Here is a 26,342-nt window from a genome sequence, read left to right on the forward strand (position 1 = left end):
TGTGGTCTGTTGGATAAGGGCCTGTTCTGTGCTGTATCTCTAAATAAATAAAATCCAGAGTATGATTTAATCGTTGAATCGCAATGGAGTTTACATTCCCATTAGTCACAGATCAATACTACCTTGAGTTATTGCTCTTCCAGTTAACACTGGTGGTACAGTGTTGCCCTTTGCTAATCTTGGGGCTATCAGATGTACTGAGCCAATTATTCAGCTCTTGGTTTTGCTTGTTGCATGCCACAATGGTTCTTTTGTGAACACAACAAAAAAAAGTTTAATAAAGTTAGATCTTTTCAAACTCGTGGACACCAGGATCTCCACTGCTGTTACTGACTGTTTTTGCTGCTGGTGACATTTATCCTGACAGGAATGGGAAGTTACTTGGTGATATTTAGAAAGCATCATTTAACACAATGGACTATTGGACTTGAGTTGCATTTTATCTTTTAAATTATGCTGGCAAACGGAAGTCTGATAGTGGTCCGATTTGACAATAAAGCTCTTGGGGCATTCCTGTGACTGAAACTCCGCACTGCAACTTTGTAGAACTAGGAGTATATAACACTAGTTTGTTGCTTTTTTTTTCTTCAGTATTTAAAGGGCTGTCTGCTGAAGTCAGGAGCTGGATTGGGTAATTTAAAAAAAACACAAAATACCGAAGGCCCTTCAGATACAACCTAATGTGCAACAACCGACAGAATGCTTTACCTAGCATTCAGCTGCTCATTCATTGGGTGCTTCAGTGATGATCTTGGAAGAGCCTAGACCCAGAGAGTCTTCAGCCATTGCACCCCTCCTGGAGACCTCTGAGCAAAGTATTTGTAGTCTTGGCTCTTAAACTTCTCTCCATGGAGGTGAAGGTCACATTAATGCTCTGCTTCCTTGCCACAGGATCTTTCCAAATAGCAGCGGGTCTCTTCCCTATTCACTGTTGCATCAGAGAGGCTCTGTGCTTACAGAGAAATTGCTTTTATTTGCTTTGATTTCAGTGAAGAACAGAACAGGTAATAATACCTCGGCCACGACTAGCTCCCTATCTGTATGGGCAGAGGAAATTTTTAAAGCTATTTCTTCATGGCATCTGGGCATCATTGATAAAGGTCTCATTTATTGCTGTTCCTTACAGTTGACCGGTATTTGCCAAGGTATTTCAAGATGGCAGTTCTGGTTACTGAGTAACCATGTGTAGATGCGATCAGATAAAATATGCAGATCTTATCTGGTAAGCATTCATGGCTCTGATCTCACAGTAATCTCATGGTTTCATGACCATTATTATGGATACAACTGCTTTCCTTTAAATATTTAATTAGCTAAATTCTCTAGCTGCTGAGCTAAATTTGAATTGAGTTGATGTTTTTGGATTGTTAGTCTAACTTTCTGGTTTACCACTTCATTAATTCACCTCTAGGTTTTGCAGTAAATTAAGCTCATATTCTCCAGTGTAGAAGAATGAGAGGTGATGTCACTGAAATGTACAAAGTATTACACAGCTCGAAAGGCTGGATGCAAGGAGAGTATTTACTCTGCCTGAGGAAACCAATGCCAAGGGTTACAGACTTGGAACATGGGCATAATACTGGAAAATGACATTGTAGTGGTAGATTGGCCATGATCTTTATGAATAGCAAAGCAGGCTTGAAGGGCCAAATGGCCTACTGCTATTTTTCTACTACAATACTGTATGCTAGTGAGGTTTGAAATTGGAAACAGATTTGGAAACCACCAACAAACTCTATTAACCCTACCCTAATCGCGGGATAATTTACAATGACCAATTAGCCTATTCACTGTAGTTTTGGACTGAGAGGAAACCGGAGCACCTGGAAAACCCAAGCATTGCATGGGGAGGATGTACAGAGACTCCTTACAGAGCAGTGCTGGAATTGAACTCCAAATGCTGGAAAACCCCATGCTGTAATAGTGTCACACTAACTGCTACACTACCATGGTGCCAATAGTGGTTAATATAATAATATTAATAAAATAGTTTATAGTGATTATAAACTCTCAACTGCGGCTGAAAGGACAGCGACGGAGGGCACAAGTTTAATTAATTGGCGGAAGAACCAGAAGTGACATGATGGAAAACATTTTTGCATAGTGATTGGTTCAGTAATTAAATGTACTGCTTGAGGGTGGTGAGTGGAGATGAAATAGAATCTTCCAAAAGTAAATTGCAACATTCTTAAAAGAGAGGGCATGCAAGAATACAGGGGAAAAACTAGGGGAAAGGGACTGACGGAATAGTCTTATGGGTTGAACATCCTCTCCCTACACTAGTATCCTGATGTAAGAAGCTGTATTCATTGAAGTCTTGTTTTGCCACTAGCCTGCTGCTTGTTAGCCTTGTTGTATTTTTTTAAAAAAATTAAAACCAGTCAAGTGGAAGACACCAGTTTGCGTTTTCACTGTCTGATCTAGACAATATCAAGTGCAGGTGGAAAGCTTTCTAAAAGGCTTCAATGTCAAATTACAATGAAACCTTGAAATTATTGATTATACTTGAATCGAATGTGTTATAATATGACATGCTTCCCTCTGCAGTACTTAAATGCTAACTGTCTTGCTTACAGGTTCTGTGGGAGTTCCATTGTTTCCTCCTTTGAAGGAACCTTTCACTGTGTCATTAGCGAATGCATCTATCACCAGTACTATGCCAGGTATGCCTATGAAAATACATTGTACAATTTGAATAGATTTTGTCACTCAGCTGCTTGATCTATCTGGTTCTTCATTATACTGTGTAATCTACACACATTTCAATGAATTACTCATTAATACCTTTTAACAGAGGTTAATCAATAAAATTGCATGCCTTGTGTCTTTGGTTTTCCCATTTTTGTATTCCCATCTTCCTGTGGACCACCAAAATATTGCTGCATCAAAGAATGCTGTTAAGTTGACATTGCAATGATATTTGTTGATTTTCTTTTTTAGAAAAAGGGGTTATTCTTGTTGGGATACAAGAAGGGGAAAATTCACAGATAGAGGGAGAGAGTGGATGATACCAACAATACCACACATTAACTGTTTCCAAACATGGATATGGCATTTCTATTTCTTCACAATTTTAATCAGCTTGATCTGTCATCGTATCTAATAAGACTTCTGTTTGCTCCATGTATAAGTAAACAAATGATCTTCTCATTCTGTTTACTTATTCTCCTTGACCTTGTTTATCCATCTTAATGTAAAACTTGAAATAGTCTCCTTTCACAATCTTCTTTTATAATCTTTTTTAAAAAATATATATATATATCAAAGTCCCCACTTTCTTTTCACTTCACCTCTTCTACCTTGTATTCCACCTTTCTAACATCCGCTTTGGTCCAGCCTAGTGCACTTGGTTTTGTATGTGGTCCTCAGACCTTCCCTCTTGGTCACTACTCCCAGAGAGATCACTCACTGCTCCTGTAGGGATGCTCACTCTGAGGAGAAAATCCTGTGAACAGGATTCCATTCCTTTTCCTCACTTGCTCCCATACTGCAGCAGTCAGTAAGCTGCAGATCTGGTTGAGGAGTCCAGTGGCAAGGGCTACAGACTTGGGTGCAAGAAATTGACTTGGTAGTGGTAGATCAGTCATGATCTTTGAATAGCAAAGCATGCTTGAAGGGCCAAAAGGCGTACTGCTGCTATTTCTTGTACTGCGATGCTGTGTGCCAGAATCTTTGAACAGTAATGGTTATTTTTATATACATTCCAGATCTGTCTGCACATTTCCTCTTCTGTTTCCCTCTGAGTCATCAACTCTTTGAAACACCACCTTTAATCTTTAAATATGACCCTAGTTTGAATCTCTGAACATTGGTCCTCTCTACAGCATGTATTTCCTCATTTTCTCCAGTGATCTTACTCCCCCTTCTTTGTTGCCCATTCTGCCCTCTGAATAATATTGTAACTTAATATCTTTATCTTCCACTCTGTAAACAATTTCCTGTTACAGTTGTTAAAGCCGGACATGCTCTGCTTTTTATTTCCAGTGTTTAGTAAGACTTAGTTTCTCTTTGTCCAAGTTAGTATATGGCACCTTTCAATAACTGTTTTATTTTCCTGCTTTTGTCTTGTCAATTTTACTTTCCTCCTCTACTAATTGCTGTTGTCTAATTTCTTTTTACATGATTGAAACTTTTGCTATATAGTTACCTTGCACTTAACAAGCTGCTTCCATTCTGAAACATTTTTCTGTCCTTCTGAACTGTGGTCTATGATGCCTGAAAAGCATCAAAACTATTTAGGACTTTTTGCCTCAATAGATGGAACATTCTTCCATTAAAAACCTCCTGTTACCACAATTCCAAAAGAATTGCCAGTATCCCCTCTTCTCTGCCTTCCTACACCCCACTCAATTCCCATGTTGAGTCATTTCCTTTTATTAAATACCACTGTAACCTGTTTGATGCTCCTATCTTGTGGCCCTTGTTCATCCACAAGGGTAACAGAGTGACTAGCTATAAGACCATAAGATATACAGTAGGAGCAGGTCATTTAGTCCATCAAATCTGCTCTGTTATTTCATCATGGGTGATCCATCTCCCCCTCAGCCCCAATCTCCTGCCTTCTTCCCGTATCCCTTCATGCCTTGACTGATCAAGAATCTATCAACCTCTGCCTTGGATATGCCTAATGACTTGGCACACAGCCGTCTGTGGCAACAAATTCCACAGATTCCCTACTCTGGCTAAAGAAATTCCTCATCTCAGTTCTAGATGGATGTTCGTCTATTCTGAGGCTATGTCCTTTGGTCTTAGACACTCCCACCATATGAAGCATTCTCTCCAAATCTATTCTGTCGAGGCCTATCAACATTCAATAGGTTTTAATGAGATTCCCTCACATTCTTCTGAATTCCAGTGATGGCTGTGGGCCATCAGATGCTCCTCATATGATGAGCCTTTCAATCACGGAATCATTTTTATGAACCTCCTTTGAACCCTCTCCAATGTCAGCACATCCTTTCTTTGATAAGGGGCCCAAAGCTGCTCTCAGTCCTCCAAGTGAGGCCTCACAAGTGCTTTATAAAGCCTCAACATTGTGTCCTTGCTTTTATATTCTATTCCTCTTGAAATGAATGCTAACATCACATTTGCCTTCCTCACCACCAACTTAACCTGCAAATTAACATGCATGAGAACTCCCAAGTCACTTTGCACCTCAGGTTTTTGAACTTTCTCACCATTAAGAAAATAGTCTATGCTTTTATTTCTTCTAGCAAAGTGCATGACCATACATTTCCTGACACTGTTCCATCTGCCACTTCTTTGCCCAGTCTCTTAATCTGTCTAAGTCCTTCTGCAGCCTCTCTACTTCCTCAAAACTACCTGCCAATCCACCCATCTCGTATTGTCCACAAACTTGGCAACAAAGCCATCAATTCCATCATCCAAATCATTGACATATAATGTTTAAAAAAAAAAGTCCCAAAACAGATCCCTATGGAACACCACTAGTCACTAGCCAATCAAAAACTGCTCCCTTAATATCCACTCTTTGCCTTTTGCCAATCGGCCACTGCTTTGTCCATGCTAGTACCTTTCCCATAATAGTATGGGATGTTGGTAAGCAACCTCGTGGGCACCTTGTCAAAGGTCTGAAAATCAAAGTACCTGCTTGTTACTACTTCAAAGAATTCCAACAGATTTGTCAGGCAAGATTTTCTCTTAAGTCAACCATGCTGACTATGGCCTGTTTTATCATGTGCCTCCAATAACCCCAAAATCACATCCTTAACAATCAACTCCAACATCTTACCGACGATTGAGGTCAGACTAATTGGCCTGTAGTTTTATTTCTTCTGCCTCTCTCCCTTCCTGTGTGAAGTGACATTTGTAGTTTTCTAGTTCTCTGGAACAATGCCAGGATCCATTCATTCTTGAATGATCATTACTAATCCCTCTACATTCTTTTCAGCCACTTCTTTCATAACCCTGGGGTGTAGATGTAGACCATCTGGTCCAGGTGACTTATCTATTCTCAGACCTTTGTTTCTCAAGCACCTTCTCCCTAGTAATGGCATCTTCAGACACGTCTGCCCTCTGACACTCTTGAACTTCTGGCATACTGTTAGTGTCTTCCACAGTGAAGACTGATGCAAAATACTTAATCAGTTTGTCTGGCATTTCCTTGTTTCCCCTATTACTACTTCTCCAGGATCATTTACCAGTAGTCCGATATCTACTCTCACCTCTCTTTTATACTTTATATATCTGAAGAAACTTTTGGTATCCTCTTTAATATTATTGGCTAGCTTCCCTTTGTATTCCATCTTTTCCTCTTTTACGACTTTTTTAGTTCCTTTCTGTTGGTTTTCAAAAGCCTCCAATCTCCCATTGTAATTTGTAGACCACATCTTTACTACTGTTTGCAGGTCTGTATATAATTCCCATCAGGGTCTCTTACCCTTGCGGTTTCTTGGCTCTACCCACAACAATTCAATACCTTCTGATCCTATGTCACCACTTTCTAATGTTATGATTTAATTTTTTACCAACAGAGCCACCCCACCCCCTCGGCCTACCTGCCTATCCTTTCAATACAATGTGTATCCTTGGATGTTAAACTCCCAGCTATAATCATAGAAACATAGAAAACATACAGCACAATACTGGCCCTTTGGCCCACAAAGCTGTGCCAAACATGTACTTACTTTAGAAATTACCTAGGGTTACCCATAGCCCTCTATTTTTCTGAGCTCCATATACCTGTCCAGGCATCTCTTAAAAGAACCTATTGTATCTGCCTCCACCACCATTGCCGGTAGCCCATTCCACTTACTCACCACTCTCTGCATAAAAAAAGCTTACCCCTGACATCTCCTCTGTACCTACTTCCAAGCACCTTAAAACTGCACCCTCTTGTGCTAGCCATTTCAGCCTTGGGGAAAAAACATCTGACTATCCACCCGATCAATGCCTCTCACTATCCACGTGATCAATGCCTCTCATCTTGTACACCTCTGTCAGGTCACCTCTCATTCTCCATTGCTCCAAGGAGAAAAGGCCGAGTTCACTCAATCTATTCTCATAAGACATGCTCCCTAATCCAGGCAACATCCTTGTAAATCTCCTCTGCACCCTTTCTGTAGTTTCCACGTCCTTCCTGTAGTGAGGTGATCAGAGCTGAGCACAGTATTCCAAGTGGGGTCTGACCAGGGTCCTATATAGCTGTAACATTACCTCTTGACTCAGAAACTCAATCCCATGGTTGATGAAGGCCAATGCCTTCCTAACCACAGTCAACCTGCGCAGCAGCCTTGAGTGTCCTATGGACTTGGACCCCAAGATCCTCCACACTGCCAAGAGTCTTACCATTAATACTATATTCTGCCATCATATTTGACCTACCAAAATGAACCATCTCACGCTTATCTGGGTTCTTTCAGCCATGACTCAGTGATGTCCACAACATCATGTGTTCCAATTTGTAACTGTGCTACTAGTTCACCTGCCTTATTCTGTATACTGCATGCATTCAAATATAACACATTCAGTCCTGTATGATTTTTGCCCCATCATGAGCCTCTCTTTGCTCACAGTCTCACTACACTGTGCCTCTGTTTGTAAACCAGCTACCCCATTCTCAGCTTTATCACTCTGGTTCCCATCCCCATATACCAAGCTGTGGTATAGCTAACACGAGGAAATCTGCAGATGCTGGAAATTCAAGCAACACACACAAAATGCTGGTGGAACACAGCAGGCCAGGCAGCATCTATAAGGAGAAGCACTGTCGACGTTTTGGGCCGAGACCCTTCGTCAGGATCTCGGCCTGAAATGTCAATGGTGCTTCTCCTTATAGGTGCTGCCTGGCCTGCTGTGTTCCACTAGCATTTTGTGTGAGTGGTACAGCTGTTAGTTTTGCTTCCTCACAGCTCCCAAAGACCTGGTTTTGTCCTGTCTTTGTGGAGTTTTGCACATTCTTCCTGTGTGGGCTTCCTCTGGGTGCTCTGGTTTCTTCGCGCATCCCAGCGATATACTGGTAGGTTAATTGGATGCTGCAAATCACTCCTTGTAAGTAGCAAAAGAATCAAGGAGTTGATGGGCTTGTGAGAGAGAACAAGTCACATGGCTACAGAAGAGTAAAGAGAGGGGAATGGAACTAATGGAAATGCTGTGCTGGGAGCTGGCCTGACGTTCAGATGCTTTAAAACAGACAGCAATAAATGATTAACTGCAGTTTCATTTGCTATAATCAGCTACCTAAATTTAACATTCAGAAGATGGATAAACTTACAGAATTGCATATTTACAATCGTAGCACATCCTGTGTTGGCGCGTGGCCTAGTGGGCAAGGCATCAGACTAGTAACCTGAAGGTGACTGGTTCGAGCCTCAGCTGAGGCGCGTGTTTGTGTCCTTGAACAAGGCACTTAACAACACATTGCTCTGCGACGTCACTGGTGCCAAACAAATTTGTCCTTAACTGTGCATTAAGTGGCAGGAATACACCTTTAACAATGAGGTAATAGTAGGAGCTATGTCTCACCTATATAGTTTAAATAGAACAGAAAGCCACGAAGTAACACTTAGAAGATAAATTCCGTGGAGGTTTTATTTTCCTGAAGACTGGTTCTCAATTTAGTTAATCCCTAATTATTTTACATAATTTCATAACCCCAGAATGATCCCCAACAGTGCCAGCCAGCATGAGTTTTGGTTTGCGTTCAACCGTCATACAAATATGCCTGTAATACTTTGGGGCTTAAGGACAATTTCTATCCCACTGTTATACTATTGAACAGACCCCTCGTATGCTAAGATGGTCTCTTGACCTCACAGGATACCTTGTCATAGCCTTGCAGATTGTCTTCTTGTACTGCACTTCTTCTGTAACACTTAATTCTGCTCTTTTTCTGTGCACTGATGTAATGAAATGATCTTTATGGATAGCATGCGAAAGATTTTTGCTATACTTCTGTGTGTGACAATAAACCAATTTACCAGTTAATATATTTTTAAGAATCAAAACCGTAGTTTCCCCTCTGCTGCTGTTTATACTAATGAAGATGGCTAGATTACGGTTAGATTCTCTGTAAACTACTTTGGTAACTAGGCAGCATACATGGTTTTCTACTGTCTACAAAAGAGTTGGTTGTTGACTTCAGGAGAGCACGGAGCGACCACTCTCCGCTGAACATCAACGGCTCCTCTGTAGAGATCATTAAGAGCACCAAATTTCTTGGTGTTCACCTAATGGAGAATCTCACCTGGTCCCTCAACACCAGCTCCGTAGCCAAGAAAGCCCAGCAGTGTCTCTACTTTCTGAGAAGGCTGAGAAAAATCCATCTCCCACCCCCCATCCTCACCACATTCTACAGAGGATGTATTGAAAGTATCCTGAGCAGCTGCGTTACTGCCTGGTTCGGAAATTGCACTGTGTCAGATTGCAAGACCCTGCAGCAGAGGGTGAGGTCAGCTGAAGGTATCATCAGGGTCTCTCTTCCCGCCATTACAGACATTTACACCACATGCTACATCCGCAAAGCTAACAGTATTGTGAAGGACCCCACGCCATTTGCCATTTACTGTGTTTATTGTCTTGTTATTAATTATTGTACTGTCTTGCACTGTTTTGTGTACTTTATGTAGTCCCGTGTAGGTCTGAAGTATAATGTAGTTTTGTGTTGTTTCAGATAGTCTAGTGTAGTTTTGTATTGTTTCATGTAGTACCATGGTCCTGGAGGAACTTTGTTTTGTTTTTACTGTGTACTGTACCAGCAGTTATGGTCGAAATGACAATAAAAGTGACTTGTCTTGTTTGTAGAAAGTTCTCCATGCAATGTAATGCCTTTTGTTAAAATGTTAAAACCACCTTTCAGCAAACCATCTTTCAGTTAATGACTGGAAAGCAAATCGATTGTGATTCTCAGTTGACTTTAAGCTACACATTTTTGCTCTTGTTCTGCTTACAGTTGTGTGCATGGTAGTTCAGTTTGCTGTCCTTTTCCCCTAGGTATGATAACTGCACCACCAGTGTTTACCAACTTGCCTAATTTTCCAAATCTGAATGTGGCTTTTCCCAGCCTTTCCATGGGATCATCGCCAGGGATAGGAGAAAATCCTGTGCCTACGTCTACAGGTAAAATTCCTATCCAATCTTTCCTCATAAATGAAGTGTTCTGTCCCAGGCCAAGTCCCTGGTGAATCTTAACCCTCTTCATTGCTAGCATTTTCTTCATATTGTTTAGTAACCACAACTGAGCACAATATTCCTGTTCTGTCCAAACCAGTGTTTTATAAAGTAGTGCCACAACCTCCCTGCTCTGTGCCCCAGCTGTTGAAGGCAGGCTTTACTGTCTTGTCCACTTGTGCTGCCACCTTCACAGATCTTTGACCTGTACACCAAGGTCTCCCTGTTCCTCCCTAGGGCCCTAGTATTCATTCCTTATTATTCCTTTCCAAGTACATCACTTTGTAATTGTCAGAATTAAAATCCATTTGCGATTGGGTCTTTCCAACTGAACAATATTGTTCTGTAGCCTAATACTATCCTTTTGGTTTTCAACAACACTGCCAGTTTTCATGTCATCTGCAATCTTGGCAATTAAACCCAGTAGTAGTAGAGAACTATGTTCTCCTAAGGAATTTGGCTATTGGTGGGTCCTTGCGTAGCTATAGAGGTCAATCCAGGATCCACATATTTTGCTGCAGTGTGGACAAGTGTAATATTTTCCTAAGGAGTAATGGTGTTTTGGTACAGTCTCTCCTTTTACAGCTTCTACATTTCACATTTAAATCCTGGTCTGGGATGAAATAGTAGAACTAATCATTGTGAAATGGTGAAGATGCTATAATAGTAGGATAGTTTTGGACTTGTGCAAGGTGTGGACCTGACTGTACTTCCTACTGTTTCGTGTTAGATGTGCATCCTCTGTAGCCTTGATTCTGGTGTCTTTTTTTTAAATTGGTTGCTTTTTGTTCCAGATTCATCCTTGTCAGCTGCCAGTCCAGTACCACATCTGGTTTCATCCAACCTTCCTCCTGCAAATCTTGGCACAGCTCCTGTGCTTCCAGCTTTCTCTACAGCACCACCAGTTTGCCCCAGCCATTCAACTTCATCAGAGAATATGACAATACCTTTTCACTCTCAGTGGAGTAAAGTCTTGGATTCCACACCTGCTGTAGCTCAGAAATAGTCTCTTCCCAAAGGCTGAGATGAAAAGTTGTCTTCCGCACTTGTAATGAAGCTGCCAGAAGATATAATCTGTTCAGAAAGCACTAATAAACTACTGAGGGAAGCTTACCCCAACACGAGTAGCACTGCCACAATTCTAATTGAATAGAATCCTACCTACTTTTAATAAATGAGTAAGGCTTTCCAATCTAGCAATGTGTATGTAGTTGTCAGTCTGACTCTAGCAGCATGACAATCAAAGTTCAAAGTACATTTATTAAAGTATGTATACATTATACAACCATAATTCATCTCCTTACAGGCAGCCACAAAACAAGAAAACCCCAAAAGAACCCATTTTTAAAAAACTGACAAACACCCAATGTGGAGAGAGTGCAAACAATAAAAGTAAGCAAATAGCATTTAGAACAGAAGTGAGTCCTCAGACATGAAGCCTGGAGCAGCCAAAGTAGGCCCACAGCCTCAGTTCAGCACGATAGCAGAGTAAATGGTGCAAAACCCACAGACACTAAGCTCAGAGCAACCAGAGCAGGCCCTCAGCCTCAGCATCAGCGTCAGTTCAGCAAAGAGTGGAGTAAATGTCGTAGAGCCTGCAGACACGAAACCCGGAGCGGTCCCACAGCCACAGCCCCAGTTCAGCACATTGCAGAGTAAACCTTGTGGAGCACACAGGCACAAAACCCGGAGTAGTCCCACAGCCACAGCCACCACCTCAGTTCAGCACATTGCAGAGTAAACGTTGTGGAGCACACAGGCACAAAACCCGGAGTAGTCCCACAGCCACAGCCACCACCTCAGTTCAGCACATTGCAGAGTAAACGTTGTGGAGCACTGGGCAGAACCAGCCCAACCCTTGCCTCTGATCCCAACACTCTGCCTTTTCAATCCATCTGGCCCAGCTTTTAAATCGTCCAAACATCGGGTTGTTCCTTGCTCTAAGACCTGGGCCCTGTTGCATTGATATGCTGTCAGCCTGGACCCCGCCACCACGTTTCAGCCCCTACCTAACCTTTCCAAATCAGCTCAGCACTTGATTGATCAAACTGCACACTCTGTTTTGGTGGACCAGCCCCAAATCTGCTTCATATAAGCTGCTGCAGTGGTGATAGGAGATTCCACATTCAGAGGAAAATAGGCGAGATTCTATGGGTATGATGAAGCATACCAGATGGTATGTTGCCCTCCAGGTGCCAGGGTCAGTGATGCCTCAGACTGGGGTCCACAACATTCTAAAGGGGGAGGGGGAGCAACCAGAAGCCTTTGTACATATCAGCACCAATGATGTAGATAGGTCCTGAAGAGAGATTTTAGGGAGCTAGGTAAAAAGCTGAAAAGTAGGATCTCCAAAGCAGTAATCTCTGGATTGCACTCTGTGCCACGTGCCAGAGAGGGTAAGAATAGTATGATTTGGTAGATGAATGCATGGCTGAGGAACTAGTGCAGGGGGCAGGGGTTCAGATCTCTGGATCATTGGTATCTCTTCTAGGGAAGGTAAGACCTGTTACAAAAGGTCTTTTGGGTTATATTCTTGTGGGTAAGTTTACTGGAACTGTTCAAGGGGGCTTAAATTGGCAGGGGATGGGGACTGGAGTGATAGGGCTGAGGATGGGGCAGTTGGTTTATAAACAGTGTAGTGAGTCTGCTAACAAAGACAGGCTGATGATGAGGCAATATTGCAGATAAAGGGATGAGCTGTAATGTAAAAGAAGGACAAAATTGAAAAGGGTGAATGCAGGCTGAGGGTGTTGTATTTGAATACACAATATACAAAATAAGGTAGATGAACTTGTAGCCAATTACAGATTGGCATGTATGATGTGGATCACATCACTGAGTCATGGCTGAAAGAAGATTGTAGCTGGGAGTTTAATGTCCAAGGACACATGTTGTACTGAAAGGACAGGCAGGTAGGCTGAGGGGTGGCTCTGTTGGTAAAAAATCAAATCAAATCATTAGAAAAAAGTGACATAGGATTGGAAGTTGCAGAATCATTGTGGGTACAGTTAAGGAGCTGCAAGGGTAAAAAGACCCTGAAGGGAGTTATATACAGACCTTCAAATAGTAGCAAAGATGTGGTTTACAAAGTATAACAGGAGGTAGGACATGCACATCAAAGAGGAAGTGTTACGATAGTCATGGGGGATTTCAGTGTCCATTTAGATTGGGGAAAATCAGATTGGTGTGGGATCTCAAGAGGGGGAGTTTGTAGAATGCCCTTTTTAGGGCAACTCATGGTAGAGCCTACTAGCAGATTAGCTATTCTAGATTGGGTGTTGTGCAATGAACTGGAATTGATTAGATGCCTTAAGGTAAAGGAACCCTCAGGAGGCAGTGATCACAATATGATAGAATTCACCCTGTAATTTGAAAAGGAGAAGCTAAAGCCAGATGTATCAGTATTGCAGTGGAGTAAAGGGAATTGGAGGCATGAGAGAGGAGCTGGTAAAAATTGATTGGGAGAGAACATTAGCAGGGATGACAGCAGGGCAGCAAATCAGAAGGTGTAGGATAGATGCATCCCAAAGTAGAAGTATTCTAAAGGTAAGATGATACAACTGTGGCTGACAAGAGAAGTCAAAGCCAACATAAAAGCCAAGGAGAGGGCATATAGTAGAGCAAAAATTAGTGGGAAGTTAGAGGATTTGGAAAGCTTTTAAAAGCAACAGAAGGCACCTCAAAAAAAAAAGTCATAAAGAAGGAAAAGATGGAATATGAAAGCAAGCCAGCCAGTAATATTAGAGGATACCAAAAGTTTCTTCAGATATATAAAGAGTAAATGAGAGGTGAGAGTAGATATTGGACCGCTGGAAATTGATGCTGGGGAGATGGTAATAGGGGACAAGGAAATGGCGGACAAACTGCATAAATATTTTGCTTCAGTCTTCACTGTAGAAGGCACCAGCAGTATGCTGGAGGTTCAAGAGTGTTCGGGCAGAAGTGAGTGAAGTTTCCATTATTAGGGAGAAGGTGCTTGAGAAACAACAAAGTCTGGTAGATGAGTCACCTGGACCAGATGGTCTACACCCAGGGTTATGAAAGGGGTGGCTGAAGAGATTGTAGAGGCATTATTGATCTTTCTAGAATCAATGGATTCTGGCATGGTTCCAGAGGACTGGGAAATTTGCAAATGGATCTCCACTCTTCAAGAAGGGAGAGGACAGAAGAAAGAAAATTACAGGCCAATTAGTCTGACATCAGTGGTTGGGAAGCTGTTGGAGTCAATAGTTGAGGATGTGATTTTGGGGTTATTGGAGGCATGATAAAGTAGGCTATAGTCAACATGGTTTACTTGAGGGAAAATCTTGCCTGACAAATCTGTTGGAATTCTTTGAAGAAATAACAAGCAGGATAGATAAAGGAGAACCAGTGGATGTTGTGTACTTGAACTTTTCAGAAGTTCATTGACAAGGTGCCTCACATGAGGCTGCTTAACAAGAGCCCATGGTATTACAGGAAAGGTACTAGCATGGAGAGAGCATAGGTTGATTAGCAAGAGGAAAAGAGTGGGAATAAAGGGCCTGAGTCGACGTCGTGGGCCGTGTTGGAACCACTTCTTATGTTATATGTCAATGATTTGATCTGAGTAGCCTCCAACCTGATGGCATGAACATCGATTTCTCGAACTTCTGGTAATGCCCCACCCCTTCACCATTCCTCATTCCCCCCCCCCCACCTTATTTCCTTGCTTGTCCATCACCTCCCTCTGGTGCTCCTCCCCCCCCCCCTTTCTTTTTTCCACGGTCTCCTGTCCTCTCATCAGGCTCAACCTTCTCCGGTCCTGTATCTCTTTCACCAGTTTACTTCCCAGCTGTTTACTTCAGCCATCCCCTCCGAATTTCACTTATCACCTTGTGTTTCTCTCTTTCCTTTTAAATCTACTCATTTTTTTTTCTTCTCCAGTCCTGCTGAAAGGGCTTGGCCTGGAATGTCGACTGTGCTTTTTTTCCATAGATGCTGCCTGGCCTGCTCAATTCCTCCAGTGTTTTTTGTTTTGTTTGGATGATGGAATTGATGGCTGTGTGGCCAAGTTTGCAGACAATACAAAGATAGGTGGAGGAACAGGTAGTTTTGAGGAAGTAGAGAGGCTACAGAAGGACTTGGACAGATTAGGAGAATGGGCAAAAGAATAGGCAGATAAAATACAGTGTTGGAAAGTGTATAGTCATGCGCTTTGGTAGAAGGAAATAAAAGCATAGACTATTATCTAAATAGAGAAAATTCAAAATATGAGGTGCAAAGGGATTTGGGAATCCTCATGCAAGATTCCCTAAAGATTAATTTCCAGGTTGAGTCAGTGGTGAGGAAGGCAAATACAATGTTAGCATTCATTTCAAGAGGGCTAGAATATAAAAACAAGGATGTATTGTTGAGAATTTATAAAGCACTGGTGAAGCCTCACTGGGAGGATTGTGAGCAATTTTGGGCCCTTTATCTAAGAAAGGATGTGCTGACATTGAAGAGGGTTCAAAAAAGGTTCACAAGAATGATTCAGTGATTATCATATGAGGAACATTTGATGTCTTTGGGCCTGTACTCGGATTCAGAAGAATGAAGAAGGGGATCTCATTGAAACCTAACAAATACTGAAAGGCCTTGACAGAGTAAATTTGGAGGTGTTTCCTTTGGTGAGGGAGTACAAGGCCGGAGGATTCAGCTTCAGAATAGTGGAACATCCATTTAGAATGGAGATGTGGAATTTCTTTAGCCAGAGAGTGGTGAATCTGTGGAATTCGTTGCCACAGGTAGCTGTGGAGGCCAAGTTATTGGGCATTTTTAAGCCAGAGGTTGATAGATTCTTGATTAATCACAGCACAAAGGGATACAGGGAGAAGGCAGGAGATTGGGGCTGTGGTGAACTATGTAGACCTGTCTGGACACGCCCCCCCACCTGCTGACTGCTCCTGTGGCTCCTCCCACAGACCCCTGTATAAAGGCGATTGGAGGCATTGCTCCTCCTTCAGTCTCCAGGATGTTGTGTGATGGTCTCTTGCTGCTGCTAGTGCTCTCTTCCAGCTAATAAAAGCCTATCTGTTGCCTCACGTCTCTGAGAGTTATCGATGGTGCATCAGGGGATGACAGGGAACTGGGTCTAATTCTGCTCCTTTGTCTTGTATTCTTGTACTCTAATCGCAAATTCGGCACTGCATTCCTGTAAATATCAGATCACATTGTTGAAACCTCGATGTTCACACAAGGTGACTTTCCCCATGCATGTTTTCCAGTGCACACACATTATCTTTTTGGCATGTTAAGTTTCTTGTATTTTTCCAAACAAGTATTTTGTATGACATTTTAATGACTGCTCTAGCAGTCTATTGGAGTGTGGGCCTGAGAGTTGATTAAAGTTTGAGGCAAAGCAGTTAATTGCAGCATTTTAAACAAAACTGCTCTGCCTTCTTTCTGTCAAGTTGAATAGTTTCTTTGGATCTACCAAGTATAGATTTAGTTGCAGATTTTGTTAGAGGTACAAGTTTTCCTTTTTACCCTGACATTCTGTTTGTGCCTGATCCAAATTTAGTAAAAACTCAAACCTACCAGGTAAGTTATGCTAATCAATATTCAGCAGTTAATCAAAACCGACAGTATTGCAGAATGCATTGAACCATTTCTCGTGCAGGAAATGCGCTGTAAAAATATGGTGTAAACACGTTTGTGTTAGTTTATGACCATATACCTGTAATTATGATTACGTTTTGTTCAGCATTGCACTCTATTAATGCTAAATTAAGGTGTTTAGAGATGGGTGAAATTTCTGTGGTCAACCCATGGGATTTCTCACTTTTTCTGTTTGCACTAATCTTTCAGCAAAGTCTGCAAAATTGATTAGTGCTGCAATCTACTTATTCTCAAATCGGATCTTCCACTGTTAACAAAGTATTCAAAACGTTTCCAAGTGCTTCCATTTAATATTGAAACAGGCTCTGTGAGGTTTTAATGTGGCCAAAGCCATGCCACTAATAACCTGAAAATGTTTTTTAAAATACTGAAAATAAAAATGACGAAACACTGAAAACACTCACTCAGGTCAAGTAGGATCAGTGGAGAGAGAAACAATTGATGTTTCAGGTCAAAAGACATTTGTTAAAACTGGGGAAGAGGCAAAATAAACTTGTTATGCTGCAGGAAGGGTGGATGTCTGATTAATAAAACCACAGGGATACGTTGTAAACAAGGTTCTTGCTCTCCAACTGCTCCAATTCACTCATTGAACAGATAACTTTGTTTACATCCTATCCCCATGGTAGCCCCAGTTTTACCTTATCAGAGACGCACACCTGCCCTGTAGCTTAAATTTTTTTCTCGTCTGTTCTGATGAAGGGTCTTTGACCTGAAACATTGGCCCGGTTTCTCTTCCCACAGCTGTGCTCTGATTTGCTGAGTGTTTCCAGCATTTTCTGTTGCTTTTGATTATGTCGTTAAATAAGCAGAAAATTAATATCATGGTAAGAAAGCAAGTCAGCAGTTGAGTTTCTCTAGGCTCCCGCCACCTGTTTGTAAACTAGTATAAAGTGATGTCGTTGCCTTGTATTCACAGTGGATCTGGTCCAATGCTGTTCAGATGTCGAGGTGTCTTCCTTGCTTTGTCCTTCACTATAATAATAAAGGCTGGTTGCCCATGGGAAAAGGGAAATGATGGAAACCATTTTAACTCCTCTGTCCAAGCAGCCAATCCTTCATTCAGAAAGAAGAGGGCTTTCATGTTTGTATTAATAGAATGCTCATTGAGAGATTTGGCAGTTCTTTCCAAAACATTTTATTCCTCTTCCTTTCCCCACTGGGCCTGTAAGCATGTAAATCTTAAAACCTTTTCTATTGAAGATTTGCTATACTTGTTAAGTAATAACACCAGAGGATAGTTTCAGCTGCCCCCCTGTTGTTCCAAATCCTTCACAGAGTTGGATATGCACCTTGCATGCATGTGGAATATGTTTTTGAAATGGAATCTGGTTTAGATAGATCTTTAGCTGGATTGAAGTATATGCAAACTGACCAAATATCTTGTAGAACTGGAATGGTTTTCTTTGAGTGCAGAAAATGGCTTGCAGTTCAAGTTTTGATCATCCTTAATTTTTTTTATTATTCAGATACAGGATCATTATATTTGAAACTGGGCATATAATAGTATGAAGCCCCTTGTATTTCTATAAAGTGAGTGATTTGTGCCTAGTATCATTGGCAATCATATTGTTTATTTCTTTGTGACCAGCAGTATGTCATTGTGACAACAACCTGGCTTACTATAGACTCTTCCCAATTAGGCTCTGAGCTACTGATTGCAATATCTAGCATACAGTATAGGGTTTTAATGACTTATTTGGGGAGCACTCAGATTGTAGTTCAGTGGCTTTGTGTTCTTTTAACATCTTATTAATGTCATACTATGTTCTTAAAGTTTAATGTTTACTGTGAAATATCCCTTTGTTATAAATGTTCAGTCATTTGCTTTGAGTGTATCAATAAAAATGGTGATTGATATCCTGTGTTTTCTGCAGTATAGGATTTCTTCAAGCAGCCCTTCATTCTGTAAATTACAAAGCTATTACTGAAGGGTTCTACATCTCTAATAATGTTTTGGTGAAATTGGTATGATCTTCCAGCTAGATGTGGGTTGCAATTCCCAGCCCAAGAAGGAACCTTGGACATCAAGCCCTCAGCTAAGTTTTGAAGCCACCTTCTGATCAGATGAGAAATCCACTGAGTGCAAGCTGAATTTATAACCATCGGTCTGAAGCTGTTTGCACTGCAATATAGTATTGGTCCAATCATGATCTTGGTTAAGCAAGTTCATGAGATTTAAGTTGATTTTATACACAGAATTAGGTAGGCTTCACTTGTGCATGCGCTTTCTTAGCTAATCATTTGAGCATTTCAACTCTCCTGAACATTCATATTTATATCTGAAGAAATAAACTAAGAAAATAAACACAAGGAAAGGTTGAATAGGTTAGGATTTTATTCCCCAGAGCATAGGAGATGGAGGGAGATTTGATAGAAGTGGACAAAATTGGCAGTATAAGAAAGTAAATGCAAGCAGTCTTTTTCCACCTGAGTTTGGGTGGGACTACAACTAGAGGGCATAGGCTAAGGGTGAAAGGTGAAGTGTTTAAGGGGGAACTTGAAAGCAGGCTTGATTTCAACATTTAATAGAAATTTGAATCAGTACATAGGAGGGTATAGTCTGGGTGCAGGTTGATGGACTAAGATTAATAGTTTGCACAGACTAGATGGGCTGAAAGGCCTGTTACTGTGTTCTATGACTCCTATAACTTTAAATGGCAGGATCAACTATCCAGAAAGATCTAGGTACAGATTTTCCCACTCAGCCCCAATTTCCTGCCTTCTCCCTGTATCATGCCCTGACTAGTCAAGAATTTATCATCCTCTGCCTTAAATATACCCAATGACTTAGCCTCCACAGCCACCCGTGGCAATGAAGGGGTGGAGCAAGAGTTGGCAGGTAATTCATCATTCTCTTGCTAAAGAAATGTTTTCCTTATCTGTTATAAAAGGATGTAGTGTGGAGGATCTGAGAGATCTTGGGGTTCATGTCAACAGGACTCAAAGCTGCTGCATAGGTTGACAGTGTTAAGAAGGCATATGGTGTGTTGACATTCATCAACCATGGGATTGAATTCAAGAGCCATGAGGTATTGTTACAACTATGTAAGACCTTGGTCAGACCCCACTTGGAGTACTGTGTTCAGTTCTGATCATCTCACCACAGGAAGGATGTGGATTCTATGGAGAGTGTGCAGAGGAGTCTTGCAAGGATGTTGCCTGTATTGAAGGGCATACCTTATGAGAATAGGTTGAGTGTACTTGGCCTTTTCTCCTTGGAGTGATGGAGGATGAGAGGTGCACAAGATTAATGAGGGGCATTGATCATGTGGATAGCCAGAGACTTTTTCCCGGGGCTGAAATGGCTAACACGAGGGGGCATAGTTTTAAGGTGCTTGGAAATAGGTACTGAGGGGATGTTAGGGATAAGTTTTTCACACAGTGTGGTGGGTGTGTGGAATGCACTGCCGGCAGCGGTGGTGTAAGTGGATACAAAAGAGCCTTTTGAGAACCTCTTAGATAGGTACACAGAGCTTAAAACGATAGCAGGCTATGCACTAGGGAAATTCTAGGCAGTCTCTAGAGTAGATTACATGGTCAGCACAACATTGTGGGTTGAAAGGCCTGTATGGTGCTGTAGATTTCTATGTTCAATGCCCCCTCTCATTCTGCAAATTTAGTGAGATTACCTTTAGGCCATTTAATACTATGTGAGGAAAGGAATTGCAAACAGTGTTTGTGATTTCTCCTTCCTTACACAAGATTAAGTATTAATCTCAGATGAAGACCTTCATGAAATCAAATTAGTGCAGAGGTGAGTTTAAATTTCTCTTGTGCTGGGTGGATGAAACCTGGGTCTGTGCGGGGTATCAAAAGGTCAAAACAGAATGCGAGAAATGTTCAGTTGGCCAGGCACCATCAGTAGGGAGAGCGGTGTGGGTTTTTAGGCCTTTCACGTGAGAAAGTGTGTTTGTTAAACTGGAGAGGGAATGGAGCAAAGAACCCAAAGATTGTCTATGCTAGGGTGCAGACCCGAGTTGTCGAGATATATATTGAGCCACTTTCATCTCCTCCCTGAGGGACGTAGGAATATGCAAAGTGGTAGATGTGGGTACCATGATTTATTTATTTTTTACCATGATGACATTAAAGAAACACTTAAAAGATACCTGGATAGAAAAAGCTTATGGGGGAGATGGGCCAAGTACAGGTGAAACCACTTTTTACTGGGCGTCTCTGGAAATGTGGCTTGTTAGCCCCTCACTAACAGCCACTAGATTCCACTGTGAGAAACCCACCTTTCTCCGGCTTTGTACATCTTGGGTGTATACAGCTTTGGTTCCGCCCACCAAAACCCTGGTTTGTGTGAATGCTGTGTGATTTTACTGCCCCTTGGCAAGAAACAACAGATCGTGCACTGCATACAATTATAAAGAAGCATATTTAAGAATGTTAACTTAAACAATCAGTTATTAAGGAATGAAAAAGGGTTCCATTACACCTAGCCAGTCACTTGTGCAGGGTGGAGCTCAAATCTTCCAGAAGCTATTGCTTTTGATGTACACACTGCACCTTCTGAAAGTTGCTCGAAATTCATTTTGAACAAATGAGTCTCCCACAAGAATATTGGTTCTTCCTCCTTGAAGCCATTTATCTGCATTATGCACCTTGTGCAACAGGGACGGCATCTTCTCCCAGATCCCGCCAAAAAGACCAGTGTCCCTCACAAAAACTCTGCCCATCGTTCTCAAACCTTCTCCCCTTTCCACCATCCTGATTGGCTGATGCCACATTCCTAAATTGAGCAACAAAGCCCCTCATCTCAGCTCAAACCCAAACAGGCTGAAAGCAGAATAGACGGCTCTTGCAGAACTGTTAAAATGAAATACCTACAGCATAGCAGTAAAAATCTTAAGCAGGGCGTTAGACAGGCAAATAGATTAGATAAACATCTTGATGTTTTGGTGCTGTACGACTAAACCCCTTTAGTGTTATAGGGTCATACAGCAAAGAAAGAGGAGAGATAGCTGGTATAAAGAGCTAGTAGGTGATAGGTGATTGCAAGTGAGAAGGGAAGGGGGAGGTGATAACAAGTTCAAGTTTATTATCTATGTACATATATACAACCAAATGAAACAATGTTCCTCTGGTCCATGATGCACCCATACAACATGTATCACACATAGCACATAAAACAAAACATTACCACAGATAAGTCAATAAAATATAATTCAAAATTCATGTAGTGAGCAGCACAGGTAAATAGTAAACAGCTTGCTGTCCTAGTGATGAGACTGCAGTGGTGGCAGAGTATTAATTAGTCTTACAACCTGGGCAACAAAGTTGTTACCATCTGGCAGTCCTAGTCCTGATGCTTCTGTATTTCCTTCCTGATCACAGTGGGTCAAAGAGATTGTGGGATGGGTGGTAAAGGATCCTCAACAATGCTTTGGGCCCTTGAATATGATCCTGGTAAATGTCACAAATAGGGAGGTGGGAGACCTCTAGTGATCCTCGGCAGTTTTTATGGTCCTCTGTAGGATTGTGGCCTGTTGCTTTGCTGCTTGCATACCATACAATGATGCAGCCAGATAGGACACACACAATGGTACTACTGTAGGAATTTGTTAGAATGGGGATGTGGAAGCATTGCCTGCCTCAATCTCCTCAGAAATGTATGTGGAGGTAACAAAGGGCTGAAGGTGATGGTTGAAGACAGTGAGGCTTGGAATAAAGCGAAGGTGAGGAGGGGAGCAAGAAGGAATATGTAGGTGATGGACAAGTAGGGAGGGGAAAAGAGTAATAGGGGCTGGTTGGACCAGGAGGAAAGGAAAAACAAAAATGGATAAAGGGACAAAGTGTGAGGTGTTACGGGAAGTTAGAGAGTTCACACCATGTGACCATGTGGGCTTCCCCCTCCACATCCCAAAGATGTGTGGGTTGTTGGGATAATTGGCCACTAAATCATCCCTAGTGTGCAGGTGAAGGGTGGAAGCTGGGGAGGTTGTAACATTATTAGGAATGTGGGGGAAATAAAAATGGAATTGGTGTAAATGGGTGGTTGATAGTGGGCACATACTCAATGGGCCAAAGGGCCTGTTTCTGTATTATATCTCTCCAGCTGTGCTTCCATTGTCCACCAGATCCTCTGAGAGCTCCTCAGGCAGGGAGAAGACAGACCCTTCTGCCTCACAGCGGCTATCTCAGACAGCACTCAATAATCTGCAGGACGTGCTCTGAAGGTGGCCCAGCAATGGTGAAAGAAACTCCGGAGCACCAATCAACACTCCTGTAGAAGGAAGAAAGTCCTGGGGGATAGCTCTTCTGTGCTGACCAAGATGCCCCATCTAAGCTAAACCCACTAGCTTGTGTTTGGCCTAAATCCCTCAAAACCTTATCTACAGTATATACCCATCCAAGTATCTTAAATGTTGTTAAAGTACCTGCCTTTACCTCTTCCTCTGGCAGCTCTTTCCATATATTGATCACTCTCTGGTTGATTAATGTTGCCCCTTGTTTCCTCTCTCACCTTAAACCTATGCCTTCTAGTTCTTGATTCCCCAACCCTGGGGTAAAAGAAGACTGTGCATTTACTCCATATGTGCCCTCATGATTTTCGTACACCTCTATATGATCACCCCTCATTGATGGTGGGGGAAGGGCACTGAATCATAGTACCATTTACCAGTTAAATCTCTGTGTGCCTGATAAGATTATGTCTAATGTTTTCTTCTAGCTCTCTGTATTAAGTGTATGATCTTTCTTTCTTTATCAATCTTTTTATTAATTAAAAAGTACATATGTATAAATGAGAATTATCTCAAATATCTATATTGATAACAATTCATATAAAAAGTAAAATAAACATCAAGATCTTACATAGTATTAATCTAACAGTATATAATAAAAAATAAGAATCGATTCTCTTATCATTCCATGAAAAGAAAAAAGATAAAGAAATTTTTATAATTTTTATATACATAGAAAAACCCACTAAACAAAAAAAAAGAAAAAGAAAACAAAAAGGGACTGAGCAGCCCATACTGAGAGCAAAAGCAAGAAAAAAGAGAAACATTCTGATCAAATCCAAAGTTTTGAGAAAGTAACTGGAAGAGCAATAAATCAAACCATATGAAAATATTGAGTAAAAGGTTGCCAGGTTTCTTCAAATTTAAAGGATGTATCAAATGTCCGACTTGTTATTTTCTCTAAACTTAGACAGGACATAATGGAGGTAAGCCAATAAAAAACAGTAGGTGGATTAGAGTCCTTCCATTTAAGCAAAATGGCTCTCAGCCAATACAGTTGTAAAAGCTATCATCTGTTGAGCAGAAACAGGAATATACCCTGCTTCCGGTGGAGTGATCCCAAAAATTGCTGTAAGTAAATTTGGTTGTAGGTCCAAATTGAGGACTTTTGATAAAGTTTTAAAGACCTCTTTCCAAAAATTATCTATCTTGATACAAGACCAAAACATGTGTTAAAGTAGCCACCTCAATATTACATCTGTCGCAAATAGGGTTAATATTGGAAAAGACACGGGCTAATTTATCCTTTGACATATGCGCCTGATGTACTACCTTGAACTGTATCAAGGAATGGTGGGCACAAATAGATGAAGTATTTACTAAATGAAAAATTTTATCCCATTGATTATCTGAAAGTGACACTCGAAATTCCAATTCTCACGCAGCTTTAATTTTATTGTTAGATAACATTTGCAAATTCAATAACCATTTATAAATTATAGCTGTCAGTCCTTTTTGAAATGGTTTAACCAGAAAAAGATTATCTATTATACTGGGTGAATAAGCTGAGGGAAAATCTGGAAGTAAACTACGTAGAAAATTCCTAATTTGTAAATATCTAAAAAAGTGTGCATTAGATGAGTCATATTTGTCCACTAACTGAGTGAAAGACATTAAACAATCCCCTATAAACAAGTCTAAAAAAGTTGTTATTCCTTTGGTTTTCCAAATTAACAAGGTCTGATCGGAAATTGATGGGTTAAAAAAAATTTAATATGGATTTTACTAGAAAGAACAAAGTTATTAAACTCAAAAACTCTACGAAACTGAAACCAAATTCTTAATATATGTTTAATAATAGGATTGAGGTCTCAACTACCAATCTTAGAAAGCAAAAAAGGAAGAGCTCCCAGTAAAGAGGCCAAAGAATACCCCTTCACCGAGTTTTCTCCAAATCCACCCATAAAGGACAGTCATGTGTATCTGAGTAATGAATCCAAAAAGAAATATATCAAATATTAATTGCCCAGTAATACATTCTAAAGTTTGGCAAAGCCATACCACCATACAGTACTTTTTAATTTCTGCAATAAAGGTTTACTCAATCTAGGATTTTTTATTATTCCAAATGTACGATAGAATTTTAGAGTCTATTCTATCAAAAAACAGTTTAGGAACAAAAAAGGGGGATTTCTTGGAATACATATAAAAGTGTATGATCTTAATTGGTAGCATTGATCTTTCAGTCAAGACCAGAATACACATGCCAACTGCTTAGGAAGGAGGCAAGCTGTCTGTTGAGAAGTACTTTTAAAAGCTGAGCAATTACCTCCCATTGTTCCATGACACACAACGGTCGTGAGTTAACACGGCTCCCATTCCTGTAATGTGGTTATGGTGATGCAGAGTGGGACTTCTGATTTCCAGAAGTTTCAACTCTCGGGAATTTCCCCCCCACTCCCCCCTGTATATATTGTGTTCTGAAAAGCTTTGGCTGTGCATTCTGGAGAAAGAGCTGCAAGAAGACGCTAAAGGTTGAGAACAAAGCTTGACTAGAAGGTATTACACCTCCTCCCTGCTGTGCTGAACACAGTCAGCCTCATTCCCTGTACTCTCTCTAGCAAAGAATTGGTTGACCAGCAGGTAATTCCTATCCCAGGCAGGAGTTTTGAAGTCAGAAGTCAAGTTTAATGTCATATATAAAGTATGCATGTGTACACACAGGTGGAATGAAAAGCTTACTTGCAGCATGTCACACACTCATAAGAAACATTCATAAAAGCAAAAAGTTAGGCATAAATTATACACCATTTTTAAAAAGTATACAATTAGAACAAAAATCAATTTCAGTGCAAAGTGATCAAAATAGTCATAGTATTGTTAAACTGTAGTGATTAAGGTTATACCATTTGCTTCAAGAACTGAATGGTAGAAGGAAGTAGCTGTTCTTAAACCTGGCGGTGTGGGACTTCAGTTTCTGTACCTCCTTCTGAGTATCATCATTGGATGGTGTGCAGAGAGTCAACGTTGATGATGCTGGTTCACTGTATCATTAGGTGAACATTGGAGTGTTTGTTGGAATTAAAAACTTCAACAGAATCTCATGACTCAATATAAATTACAAAATTGGAGCATGGTGACCTACCTCAGACACATTTCCCCTTCACTATCCCCTCCTCATGGGATTCCTTCAATATCCAGAATTCTGTTGACTTCTGTTTTGAATTAAGCCAATGACTGACTTCTACAGCCCTCGAAGATAGAAAATTCCAAAGATTCACTGCCCTTGGAGTGAAAAGTCTCAACAACTCAGTCTTACGTGACCAGTGCTTTCACTTTCTGACGTTGATCCCTAGTTCTAGATGCCTCAGTCAAGGAAAATGTTTTCAACATCTTCCCTTC

General features: G+C 41.0%; 1 protein-coding gene across 4 annotated transcripts in view; it reads left to right on the forward strand.

Annotated features, from left to right (window-relative positions):
• Positions 1-23,488, forward strand: part of LOC140741215 (Golgi reassembly-stacking protein 2-like) — a 65,322-nt gene extending 41,834 nt beyond the window's left edge. For 3 of the 4 annotated variants that reach the window (XM_073071154.1, XM_073071157.1, XM_073071158.1), the window contains 3 exons: positions 2,577-2,663; positions 9,952-10,077; positions 10,923-13,755. In XM_073071154.1, the coding sequence (XP_072927255.1) occupies positions 2,577-2,663; positions 9,952-10,077; positions 10,923-11,134 (425 nt within the window). In that variant the 3' untranslated portion in view covers positions 11,135-13,755. Of the gene's footprint in view, positions 1-2,576; positions 2,664-9,951; positions 10,078-10,922; positions 13,756-22,835 lie in introns of those variants that run through there. The other variant, XM_073071155.1, reaches the window with a different exon arrangement.
• Positions 23,489-26,342: the final 2,854 nt, after the last annotated feature.

This window comes from Hemitrygon akajei, chromosome 18 (assembly GCF_048418815.1).
Source record: "Hemitrygon akajei chromosome 18, sHemAka1.3, whole genome shotgun sequence".
Taxonomy (NCBI): domain Eukaryota; kingdom Metazoa; phylum Chordata; class Chondrichthyes; order Myliobatiformes; family Dasyatidae; genus Hemitrygon; species Hemitrygon akajei.